Genomic DNA, 13,290 nt, shown 5'->3' with positions numbered 1-13,290 from the left:
CAGGAACTTTTGAAAACAGAAAAAGGGTAACCACTTTCAGCCTTTCCTTAAAGGTTACCTAACAAGTTCTTTACTGAAAATTTCCAAAGAAATACTGAACTAGGGTGTCATCATTAGCACAAACTGTAAATGATATCCAAATCACCCAGCTCCTAAAGAAAGCCATTAAAAAAATATAGCAAAAAGCTATTGAAGTAAATGCCCCAAAGAAATTTCAAGATCACAGCAAAATAAAGCAAAATTACCTGAATTCTCACTTCAGTGTGCTGGAAAATATATTCAGATTGAGCACAGGAAAAGAAAATTTTGATCTATTACAAAAGAAATCATGGTAGAATGTACACTTCCCACTCATCAATCAAAAGTTAACAAAGGAAAAGCACAAAGAGAAAAATCAAGAGAAAAGAACACAAAGGTAAAAGGGTATGAACAGCAATCACTACTCACAGAAGGCATGGATGTTAGGACACCTCCGAAACTCATTCAATAGCGAATTCTTGCATAGAATTAGGAATGTCAAAGAGGTCAGATGATTTGCTTCTGAGACTATCTTTTAAGATCGTGATCTGACCCTCTTTTAGAAGTAACTCTTCATCTAAAGATACTACCTTCTTTCTCAACAAGTTAACTTCAGAGTCTAATAACATGTTCTCCTCGCTATACTGCTTCAATTGCTCCCACATTAAATCTCGCTCCCCAGAAACTTTTGTCAATATCCCCTTGGTAATGGTTAACTCTTTTGAGCATTCTTGCAATTCACATTTTAGCTGCTTTATGCTCTCATCCTTCCTTAGCATCTGATATTACAGAACTAAGCTTAAATATTAAACAGCACCATGAAAAAAACATAAAAATGGCAACCAATGCCCATAAAGCAAATAATCTTAATTTATAAGAAATGATAGGCCCAAAAAATAAATTTTAACTTAATTATAATATCAAAGGAGTGGAAAATGATGGAAATGGAAAACCCAATCAACAAAAGATATGTCATCTCAGCCTTATCCAAACTAAATGGAGTCGGCTACATGGACCTTTTTCTCTAATCAGTTCTATTCAGAGCCACACTCGTTAATAGTCCAAAGATATGCATGTCTTTCCTCACCACATCTCCTTGAGTAATTTTAGGCCTACTCCTGGCCATTTAACTCCTAAAATCAAATCAAATCACCCTCCCATATGGGGCGTTCGGAAGCTTCTGTAGCTCATGTAACAGGGCTACTCCTAAGTTAGCTCTAATTTATTCATTCCTGTTTATATTTTTTCCCCTTTTCCTTCAAGTTTTACCACTCAATAATATTAACAATCTAACATCAGCTACAATGTTCAAGTTATTTCTTGTCTCATTGACCAATGTCTCCACACACCATTTCTGGTTATTTAACTGTTCTATAATGGCAATATCAGCCTTATAAAAACCAAATGGTGTCAGCTAGATGGATCCTAGCCATCCTCCCCTTGGCCTATAAGTAAGGGAAGAAATGAGATGGCTCTCAGTATAGAGAGTACGTAGAACACTAAAACAATATTATTTCTTCAAGAGGATTCTTGTATGTGGAGTTTTATGAGGAGAAAGAGTGAGTTATTTTGTTTATCCAAGAAATCTTGTTGGTTTGGAACCCCCTAGTGATTATTAGAGAATTGGTAATGCCATTGATGGTTAGCAACAGTTTCACTTGGAAGACCTTCCATGGTTTTTCCCTTCAGTTGTTTTTGCACGGTAAAATTCTAGTGTATTCTTTATGTCCTGTTACTTCTACTATAGCCGGACTATGTTAGGATGAACACCACAGTTTTCACAACATATTATGTGGTATATTTCCTCCGGTGATTTACACACAGGTGGGTAACTGACTGAGTTCCCAATTTTTGTAACAAGAGTAAGTCCCTATCATCAATTTCTGCTACCCCAGCTTCAAGCCTATTGTTACTAAAGTTACACCATACATTCTGTTTCTGTTCACCTTATTTAAAATCTATCCATTCAAAAGCTGATCATCAAAATTCTTGCTTTTGTTTCATCCATAAAAACAATAACATCATTAAAATTCATCCAGAAACATATATCATCAGTAAAAAGCATAAACCACAGAATCTGATGTGTGAAAAAATTAAAATATTTAGTCAATTTTTATGATTAACCAAGTATGGGATTAAATCTTATTCTTGATGTAATCCAATAGCAATTGAGAATTCAAGAACAAACCCAATCAAAAGGAATTGAGCTTTCGCAATCACAGAAGCTCAATATAATCAACACCAAAGGGAAATAGTGCAGCAGGATGAATGGTCCATTGCAAGAGGTAAAAAAAATAATAAGATGCCCAAAATTGTACCATCATGGCAATCCCAGGAAAAGTGCTAAAAAAAGGGGAAGGCAGTGTAGCTAAGAAAATCAAGAAACCAAGTATCAAAGGTAAGATGTCTAAAATGATAAAATTGGTTCATTTTCCTTATAAATTACTAAGAGACACATGTCAGGCAATTAGACTTTCCAGATAACATGTTTAAAAGTTAATCATTATATTTTGTTAAATAGCTATAGAATATAAGCAAGGAGTGATAAGATGTCTCAGAGCTATCAGTATGTCTGAAATAGATCAGAAACAATACAACCCAGTTCCTATTCCAATACACGAATCCAGAGACCATAATAGTGAAAAAGAAATATCATTGGTATTGTAAACAATAAATACAGAAGGCTTTATGTGTGGCACTAGCTTAGGTTACTCGGCAATTTCATCAAGATAAAGCTAGAAATAGTATTTGGATTTTAAAGGTAGTTCTCATGAGTAGAGTGTACTTTCATTACCTGATCATGAAATGTGTAATACCATAGGGAGTTAAGGCTTTTTTATGGTGAGAATTTCATTCTCTTCATTTATGTGCAAGTTTACTTAAAGTTTTATAGTTAAGATGAGGGTAAAATAGTCAATACATATTCTTTTATAAAAATCATACTTTTTTCCTCTTTTCTCACTTGTTCACTATAATTTTCTAGAAATTTTTTATTTTGACACCAAACTTATTTTTCATTTCATAATTTATTTTTGACAAAATTTACCAAACCATTTTTCATTCTTGACCAATAATGAATTTTTGTACTTATTTATTTTAAATAGGCATAATAGAGAATGATAATTGATACCAAAAAGAGCCTAAGAGTGACTGAACTAACTCAGCAAGATTTTTTTTTGTGTCGTGAAACATCCAAATAAATAATATGGTATCATTATTGTTTTTCTTTTACTAATAAATATTCATTTACCTTCTTAGCTCTCATGACAGGATACCCAGTGTACATTTAGCTTTTAAATGAAGAGAAGCCAATGATAAAGTTGAGGAACCCAGGCCCATGGTATAATTTCTCCACAGATCTTATATTCTCTTGAACAAGGAAAATACAAACTGATCCTGTCCCTCAAGATCCATTGGCGGGACTTTGTTATGCTCACTTTTGTCAGTTAGATTGCATGAAAAAGAAACTGTCAATCAATTTTTCATATGTTAACTAATTCTCTATTGTTTCATCAGGGAATCTTGTTCCACAGTATAACTTAGGGGGGACAGAAAATTTGAGGCAGAATGAAAAGAGAAGAGGGGACAGGAAGGCAAACCAGAGAAGCAGAATTGCTTGGGGAAAGAAAGGCAAAAAGCTCGTAAGAAAAATAAAGGAAGGGATAGAAGAGTGCACAAGCTTTGATCCATCAGCTAAACTATGACATCCCAAACAATTTTCAGAACACCATCCATATGGATTTCAGAATCATTTTTGTTTAGCCTCAACCATTGACAGCCAGTTGCTCAGGAACTTCCACCATGACTTGGAGGCTTATCGATGGATTGTGTGCATGAGAAAACAAAGAAAGTTTTCCAAGGTGAACATATTTCCGGACAACATTCAAAATAACCAGAGCATCATATAGATAAACTCAACGTAGCAGAAGTGATGATGCTAAGATGGATGAGTGGCAAAACTAGGAAAGATAAGATAAGGAATGATCATATTAAAGCCGGCCTGGGAGTAGCTCTGATAAATGATAAACTACGAGAAAGTCAGCTGAGGTGGCATGGTCACGTTCAAGGGAGGCTTGTAAATGCCCCTATACAGAGAAACAATTTAATCCACATTGAAGGAATTAGAAGAAGTAGCGGCAAACTAAGATAACCTTAAGAGAAGTGGTGAAAAATGATATGCATAGCTACGGCATTGTAAATATCATGGCTTGAAATAGAGCTAATTGGGAGGCAAGAATTCGTGTAGCCAACCCCATTTAGTTGGGGCAAGGCTGCTTGTTATTATCGTATTCAAAATAACTGGAGCATGAATATCTGGCTGAATTTTATTCTTTCGTGTAAACCTTCAACATAAAAAAAGAAAAGAAAGGGCAATTCGTACAAAAAACACAAAAAAAAAGTACCAGAAAGGAATCGATCTCTTACAATTAACCCCATCCTAGAGGCAGATCTACCATTTAGGCATTGAATAATCTATACCAAAAATGTCAATTGTTAGTGAGGAGGCCCAACTATTAGTACTAGTCACTCAAGGCCCTAACATTCCCAACTTCGGATTGCTCCCACCACTCTTCTTTACATATTACCTTTTTTTATTAATCTTAGTAGGGGTAGCAGTACATGTGGCCATGGTATAAATTTCTGTTAAAATTACTGAAATTTCAACCAAACTATCCGCAAAAAATGAAAACAAAACAAAACTTCAAGGATTTCTCTAAAGTCCAAAGTTTCGACCAAAATTTCGCAGGTTCGACACTAAAACTTGTTTTTCCATTTTTTTTTGTTGATTTCTATCTCATTTTCACCTAATTTCCACAATTACTTTGCCTTGAAACACCTTTTAAGCTATAACAACTATTCATAGGCCTAAGACCAAACTACAAAGGAAACTCGTTGGCAACAAAATATGAAGCATAAGCCATACCCAATAGTTCCAAGCTTCCCTTTTTTTCATTTTTGTTTTGTTCAAGCCTAAAGTGATCTTGTATTGCTTTGAAATCAATATTTGGTTAGTCTAGGATTATTGATCTATGATTGTGTGTTGTTAAACTTATCTTTTGATTATTGCAACTATTTTTTTAATTTTATGATGTTAAAAACTATTTTCTAAATTTCAAAATACATATGTATACATGATATATGGGCTTGAACTTAATACATGTGAGACACCATCACTTGATCTAAGTTGGTCATTGTATTTTGTTGACTTGTTGTTTATGTAACCATTCTATCAAACAATTCATATATATTGATAATTCTATGCATGTATGCAAGTCGGAACCAGTCATTTGTTAGGACTTGAATGATAACTTTTTTTGAGTTTTTTTTTTTGGGTAAATATCACTTACCTCCCCTCTTACCTAGAAAATATATCAAACACCTCCCCTCTGTTAACTTTCTCGATTAAACTTAACTTTTACCGTTAAATATTTTTTTTAAACCCCAAACTACCCTTGGCTAAAAATATATATATTTTTTATTTTAAAGCCTAAATTACTGTAATCACCCTAATAGTTAAAATACTAAATCACCCTCAATTAAAATATTTGTTAAAATCTAAATTATCTTTAATTATTAAAAGCTCAACATACCCTTTTAAAAAAAAATTGATCAAGCAATTAAAAAAACCCAAAATAGTAGTACGTGTTTAATTTTATCAACATACCCTTGTTTTTTTCAATTGCATTTTTTATTTTACTTGATAGTAATAGGTGTTTTTTTAATTGTTTGATAAAAATTAAAAAAAAAATTAGAAAAAGAAAAGAAAAAGGGTATGTTGGGCTTTTGATAATTAATGATAATTTAAGTTTTAACTATGGTGTTTTGATTTTTAATAATTATTTTAATTGAGGGTAATTAGTAGTTTAACTATTACGGTGATTACGATAATTTAGGGTTTAAAATAAAAAAATATTTTTAGCCAAGGGTAGTTTGGGATTTTAGAAAAATATTTAATGGTAGAAGTTAAATTTAACCGAGAAAATTAACAAAGGGGAGGTGTTTGATATATTTGCTAGGTAAGAGGGGAGGTAAGTGATATTATCCAACTAAGAGGGGGTGTAAGTGCTATTTGTCCAGCTAAGAGGGGAGGTAAGTGATATTTACCCTTTTTTTTTTTTTTTTTTTTGGGCAAAATACTAGTTCTATTGTGTTTATTATGCTTTAAATAGGTAGAAGGCAAGAAATTAGATGAAATGGAGGTCATATAAGGCCTAAAACCTTGGGTAAAAAATAAAAAAAAAAGTATAAGATTTCCACTGAAATTTCGGTCAAAACCTGAAAATCCATGCATGTGGCATCTGGGATGTGCAGCCCCTTTTTTGGGTAGAGATGTAAATGAATGCATGGTTAGCATAGTGGACATGATCTCATTGATATTATGTTGAATCATCGAACCCAAAAGCTGTTATTAATTTGAAAGACCCAGCTAGCATACAAAGTTATCCACGACCACATAAATTTTCAAAGGTAGGATTACTCCCAATTTAAGGCCCCCCTTTAAAACCTTACTTGATATTGAATCCAAGTAGAATTATCCTACAAAATGATATGATATAAATAGTTTTAGTTAATTTCTAAACATGTACGTTATACTCGACTCATTTCCAGTTGGTGTTGTGTATAAATACATAAAAGCATAACAGCATATGTATGACTCTATACCAGAAGTACAGAAAAACAGAAGATAGAGTTCCTACTTTAATATGGGCTGATAAAACATAAAAGACATGTAATGAACACATGACACATACATCTTTTTTCGGTGGCATTGAATTTTTTCTTCAATGAATCAACGACACAAAAGAAAACATGTTAACCTATATCAAAAAAAGAAAAGCACACAATATGCATCCTCCATTGACCTTCTCATGAGTCAAAGGATCAGGTAATAAAACATGAAAAGCCAAAGACCATGTATAAGATTATTTATTATAACTGTATTCATATATCATGAGATAGTATGAGAACTCAATACGTCAGAAAACATTAATTATTCCTGCTCACCTGAAGTTCAAGTCCATTCATCTTGTGGGTCAAACATGAAAGAGCATCTTGAGCAGACTGGACTTCACACCGAAGGATGTCATGACCCCTTACCCCTGTTGCCACTTCAGCTTGCAGTTGCTCAATTTCCAGTTCCTTTGAGTACAACTTCTCTTTCAATAGACTTGTTAGAAGAGTTTCTGCTTTAAGCCTGGATACAATATCATCCTATGGAAAGAAAAAGACAAGAGAAAGATTACAGACGACACAACAAATAAAAAGAATATTTTAGCTTGTCAATTTTTATAGAGATTTTTGTGCTAGTTTTTCAAAACTGAATATGATTTATGAGCAACCAATTTACCTCAAGGGCCCAACAATTTCCAGACTCAGCACATCCATTGCAGTGTGACTGAGATTCCAAAGAAACTGATTCAGACTTCTCATTCAACAATTCAGCTACAGTCCGCAGACTTTTTGTCATACTCTCAATTGCACTCTTAAAACCTTGGACTTTCATGTCAGATTCCACAACAAAGTACACATCTAATCCATTCTCAGAAACCTGACACTGTTCAGTTTTTAATGCTGCTTCCACAGTTTTGCCTGGTTTCCCCTTGATAAATTCTAGTAATTTTACACATAACTGACTGCATTCGTTAAGCAGTGACAGTCCTTGCTTCTGTAAGCAGTCAACCCGGGCCAACAGCTCCTGATCTATTCTGAAATATCCACCATTGTTCCCAGTGGCTCTTAAGCGGGTCAACAAATTAATATTCTCATGCCGAAGGGACTCAACTTCAAGTCGGTAGGATTCCAGCTCTCTTCTTAAAGACTGTTCTATCCTTGCTAACCTTACTTGCTCCATCTGCAATTTGTCAAAATGATTTTCCAACTTTCCTGATGACTGCTTCCTTTCAATTTTGTCACCTAGTCCTTGTCCCAACCCACCAATTGTCTTCTCTTGTTCACTGCAGGTCCTCTGTAACCTTGCAACAGACTTGTGCAGCTCTTTATTTTCCTCCTCTTTTTCTTTGTAGTTTCTCTGAATGCATTCACGGTCTGTTTCAGCTGCTTGAACATGCTCTTGTAGCTCTAAAACAGTCTTCTTTAGCTCTTGATTTTCTCCTCTTGCTTCATCCATCCTTATCATAAGTTCCTTCAAATGTAGGTCAGAATCTGTTATCCAATTTTTGCTCTCCGTAACTCTGCCATTAAGGGCAGACACTTCCCTTTGAAGAGAAACATTTTGCTCTGCCAGCTCACTTACCCGCTCCCGGAGTCTCTGCTCTTCAGATTGGTATTTCTCAAGCTTAAAGGACCAATCTCTTGATCTCCTATCTATCTCTCTGTCAAATTTTAACTGCAACTCCTTCTTTTCTTTCTCCAGTTTCCGGGTTTGGCACTCCAATTCGGTCTTTGACACCTTGAGTGCTTCCTTGGTAGAAACCCTCTCAGTGATTCGACTCTGTAGCTGAACTGAGACCTCAATAGCCAAGTCTCTGCGCTCCTCAGTGAGGATTCTAATTTTCTGGAACATGGCTGATACACTGAAGTTATTATCTCGAAGGAGGGTCTCACTGTCAACCTCGTCTGAAAAAAGCATCACTCTTTCTGCAGCTTCCTTTGCTTCCTTATGTAACTCTATATCATCAACGCTCCCTTCTTTTGGCATTGCAAGCAGACCACCTGGATCATCACCATGAAAACATCTATATTTCTGCTTTTCTGACCTTTCCTCCCACTGAATTCCATTCATCGATCCGGAAGGCCCATCTGATGCACAACTTTCTAATCCCAATCTGACTGAATTTGGATGCACGTGTACATCTGAGTAGTCCTCAAAAATATCTTCAACTGGAGCTTGAGTGTCAGTGTTAAGACCCCAGAAAGTTGTCTTAGGTTTCTGTGGGGCCAGCTTATAGAATCTGCCAACAACATCATTTGGGTTTTTTTGTGGAGTGAGGTCATTTTTCTTCCTCTCTCTGGTTGACTGTCTCAATTTCGTCTCCCTCATTTCCCCAAATGAATAAGATCTAGCATTCATTTTGCTCTCTGTTGTGGAAGCTTGTGCTGTGGACTGAAGTCGAGAGGGAGGACCCGTATCTCCATTTCCATTACATTTATGGTTTCTATAACACAAACTATTCTTGCTCTTCAGATTCCCTTCCTTTTTCTGTTCACCGTCAATATAAAGGTCTAGAATCTTGTCTGAAGCATGATTTAAAAGATTTGAACCACACCTAGAAGGGATCAGATCAGAGCCACGAGAAGAGTTCCCTGAGAATTCATGGTTAGATGTAGCTGAATTAGGAGAATCAATCTTCCCCACTGCATATGCCTTTCGAAAATCTCTGTCACCACCTTTAGCCTTAGATTGCTTCTGTGGGGTAAGACAACGGCGTCTAATACAAAGAGGTCCCAAAAAATTACTAATGAAATAAATTCTTTAATTAAAGGCTGAAATGGCTTTTGGATGATCAAATGTGCAAAAAAGTTTCTAAAACAACTTACCGATCTGGGAAATCAGAGATATGAGGCAGAATGTTGCTCTCAGTAGGAGTTTTACCCAGATCACTAGAGTGAGTCAAGTTCCTCTCTCCCAGACCACTAACATGTATGTCTGCTGAAGAAAATGAAAGGCTCCGTCTAAGACCTGAAGGAGCTGGAACTTTGTCACTTCCATTGTTTACTCCATTTTCCCATGGGACCTCCCAAAAAACCTCCTCACTGGCTGGTGTTGGAGGGGTTGGATTGCTATTTACACTGCTTGAAGAAGATGATCTAAAAAAGAATAGCTTCTTCATTTAGAAATTTCTTCAAAGCACCGTCCACTGTAATTCATGAGTCCAAAAGCTAAACATCCCTGCTGGAATCTTCCCTTTTAGCCACAACCTCCAACTCTGCTCATGCAAAGAATGTTGAGGGGAAGTCAGGGGAAATTAATGAGACTCAATATGAAACAACTATTAGTTAATAAATAGGAGCTTTTAGGTACAGTAAAAGAGCAACATAAATGAATGCTTTAGGCATTTGGCATGGAGTCCATCCTCAACTGAATTGAATTATAAGCAGAAGATGATGGAAAAAAGCCTCTCTGCAAAAGCATCAGAAAGGCTGCTTACATCATGACCCTCCCCAGACCCTACAGTGGCAGGAGCCTAGTGCACTCTGTACGCCCCTTTTCATATGCAGAAGATTAAAAGCTGAGAACATGTGGAAATGAAATATGCTACATCCAAATCATATGCATATTTACAGTTTCTAGTAAAGAACCTACATGTCGAAATTCAATCAGCAAGTCCTGTCTGATGCTGCAAATAAACGCAGAAGACTTTAAATTGATGTTGAAAAATGTGAAACACAATGAAGGAAATCAAGGGAGTTTCACTACAAGGAACTGGTTTCCACTGTCATGCTCCAGAAGAGTGTACATCAGGTTAGAGAAGAAAACATGAAGCCTGACAAAGGTTCCTCCAAAACAAGAATGGGTTTTGTGATGCATTGTAAAGAAAAAGCTCCTTGCAAACCTCATCCGAAGAAGGAGGTGTTTCAGACTTCAGTGCAGAGCAGAAAAAAGAAAACTGCAGTCATATAACTACATAGAACAAGCGAAAGACAGACACTTACAGAATTTTCAAAATCTGAACTCAGAAGTAGCAGCACTCAGTAAAGAAAGGTCCCAATACCTGTGACACATAAGCAACAGATAGATTAATTAATGTGATTGCAGAAGCTACAATGTATAATTCCATGAGACTAAATGGTGCGCTCAAGAATGCATTAAACTACAGATTGATCATCGATATATCAGTTTTAGAACGTAATAACAAAACAGTAATTTTTTTGGACCTTTGATGCCTAGATCCAGGACAAGAAGAAAGTGCAGCACTGTATAGTTTATAGATTATAGCAACATCTCTCTAATGGAAATACAAGAAACCAGTATCATACTAAAATGAAATTATAAGAAAAAATGGAAATTTAATAAAATTGTACAGAAAAAAGACCAGTTCCATATTAAAATTAAATAAAAGTACAAGAAAAGTAAAAACTTAATACACTTGTACAGGAAAAGAAACCAGCGGAACCAGAGGTTCTGACAGAATCTGATAAACAAATAAAAGTCATACGTAACAATCTTTTTTTTTTTTTTGGTAGAACATACGTAGCAATCTTTAATTCTTAGAAATAAACCATAAAACATAGAAGAATCTTTCACCAGAAACCCACAAAGTTCAAAAATTCGATATGTCCAAAATAGTTTTATTCTTCCCAATATGTCTACTCCAGTAACAACTCAAAACCTTGAAACCAAACTTTAAAAAAGGCAGAGATTCAGAAAGAACCCATTTCTTCTTTACTGGATTCTCCAAAATAAAACATCCCAAGATGCGATAAAATTTATATGCCTACCAGATATTGGAGATAGAAGCCTAAAAAACACTTACCAATTCACGAAAAAGAGCCAGAAAGGTGAACAAGGCTTCAATTATGAATTCCTCAATTTCTGTCACCAGAAATAAAAACCCTTCTCTGCTATAGAAAATCAGAAACTGAACAGTATGCAGAGAACAAACCCAAAAGAGTTTTCAGACAGGTGAAGTCAATTATTTATCAAGAACCCATTCAACAACAGTGAATGGATAGTAACGTTAAGCGGCGGATGGCTTTGTAGTTTTTAAATTTTGAAAAGACTTGAAGACCCGATTTCCAGGAAAAACGGAATTCAAACGTTAGACACAAATGGGTTTCAAGATATTCTGCCAATACTTACTCTTGAGTCCAAGCAAAAGTTTGAGAGTGTCACTGTTTTCAAGCTTTAGAAGTAGAAGGGAGAGAAAAGGAAGAGAAAAGGGAGAGAAAATGGCGATTAATGGAGCATCCATGCGGAAATAAAGCAAACAATAAAGGGGGAAAAAGATACAAAATTGAAAATGGCGGAAGCAGGCGCTACAGATTTCTTTCTCTTTTTTTCCCCCTGATTTAACGCTTGCGATTTTTGTAACGCTTTTTTAAAATTTTTTATTTTATGTATTTTCTTTCCCCACAAGAAAAAAAGTAAAGAGTTATCAAATCAAGCACCATAAAAAGGGTTGTACTAATGAGATGCAATGAAATCATTTGGTACAAGTTTTCCTCACAAAAATAAAAGAAAAAAAAATTACATGATTAGTTATTTTTAGATTTTTTTAAAATTTTTTTTATTTGTAGACCCAATTAGGGGTGTCAATGGTTCGGGTTAAAAGACACTCAGCCTAAACACAGCCCATTAAGAAAATAATGGTTTCGGGTCAGTGCAGTTTGGGTTCGGACTAACTAACGGTTTGGGTTAACAGTTTAGAATTGTGTTTACTAATGGTTTGAGTTTGGGTTTACTAGCGGTATGTTTTGACTTTTGAGTACCTTGTTGATATGTGGAATTTATCAAGAGTATATGAACACATATAAGCATTAAGTTCTCTCCAAGTCTCTTGTGTTGGGTGTTCAAAAACAAATTTTTTTTTCTATAAAGAAGTAAAAATTATAGAACTAATATACAAAAGAAAGTTTGCATCTTGATGAATTTTAATGGGTTGTCTCTACTTATTCTCCTCACTCTTCTTGACACTTATAAAAATGGATCAAAATAAAGCATTAAAAGATTTTCAAATTATAATACACTTGCTAAATATTTACTAAGTCCATCTTCCAAATGGCGAAGGCTTTGACAAGCTTGTTGTTTGCATATTCCAAAGCAAAACAATTAAGGGAAACAAAAGGATACTTGGAGGTTTTCCTGTCTTTTACATTTAATTTTAATTTATTTTAAAAAATTAATTTATAACGAGTTTAACAGGTTAGTTTGGGTTGGTTTTGGGCCAAACGGTTTGGGCTAGCGGGCCACACACGGGCTGGCCCACCCAGCCCAAACCCAGTGTGGGATGAGGTTGTTCAACCCAACACAACCCATTAAGCTTCAGTTCGGTCCGGTTCGGGCTATAACGGGCGGGTTATAACGGTTCAGGTTAGATTTTGACACCCCTAGACCCAATACACAATAAGGAGGGGAAACAATAAAAGCCAATGGAATCAGTGCCTAAAAATGTTTGAAATGGTTTGCTCCTTTAGCAAGGAAGTCAACAAAGGAATTCCTAGATCTAGTAGTAAACTTAAACAGAACGCATCTAAAGTCATTTACAAGTATCAAAATTGCAAAAATAACACTAGAAGTCATCCAATCTAAACAAAAAAACTTTCCTTGAGAGTCAGAATAAGAGTTTTTTAATTTGAATTTACTTGAATATC

At 35.2% G+C, this 13,290-nt stretch overlaps 1 protein-coding gene across 3 annotated transcripts; it reads right to left on the bottom strand.

Annotated features, from left to right (window-relative positions):
- Positions 1-212: 212 nt before the first annotated feature.
- LOC149007534 (uncharacterized) lies at positions 213-11,943 on the bottom strand. Of its 3 annotated transcripts, XM_089167523.1 has the most exons (7): positions 11,454-11,943; positions 10,633-10,691; positions 10,283-10,316; positions 9,517-9,905; positions 7,367-9,407; positions 7,024-7,230; positions 213-797 (listed from the first exon to the last, which is right to left on the bottom strand). In XM_089167523.1, exons 4-7 carry the CDS (start codon positions 9,807-9,809, stop codon positions 480-482), a joined length of 2,859 nt encoding a protein of 952 aa, XP_089023649.1. In that variant the 5' UTR covers positions 9,810-9,905; positions 10,283-10,316; positions 10,633-10,691; positions 11,454-11,943; the 3' UTR covers positions 213-479. The 3 variants fall into 3 exon arrangements, with proteins under 3 accessions (XP_089023649.1, XP_089023647.1, XP_089023648.1); XM_089167521.1 differs by lacking the exon at positions 10,283-10,316; XM_089167522.1 differs by lacking the exon at positions 10,283-10,316 and having other exon boundaries at positions 11,780-11,943.
- Between the last annotated feature and the right edge of the window lie 1,347 nt (positions 11,944-13,290).

This window comes from Hakea prostrata, chromosome 8, assembly GCF_041222555.1.
Source record: "Hakea prostrata isolate BN-2017 chromosome 8, UWA_Hpros_2, whole genome shotgun sequence".
Taxonomy (NCBI): domain Eukaryota; kingdom Viridiplantae; phylum Streptophyta; class Magnoliopsida; order Proteales; family Proteaceae; genus Hakea; species Hakea prostrata.
Note: the sequence above shows the minus strand (reverse complement) of the source record. Positions and strands in the feature narration are given on the sequence as shown.

Excerpts from the sequence above, each read along its gene's own strand:
- LOC149007534 (XM_089167523.1), bottom strand. The coding sequence starts at position 9,809 with ATGAAGAAGCTATTCTTTTTTAGATCATCTTCTTCAAGCAGTGTAAAT. Across the intron at positions 9,408-9,516 it reads ATCTCTGATTTCCCAGATCG|ACGCCGTTGTCTTACCCCAC; the intron begins GTAAGTTGTTTT and ends TCTTTGTATTAG. Across the intron at positions 7,231-7,366 it reads GAAATTGTTGGGCCCTTGAG|GATGATATTGTATCCAGGCT; the intron begins GTAAATTGGTTG and ends TTCTTTCCATAG.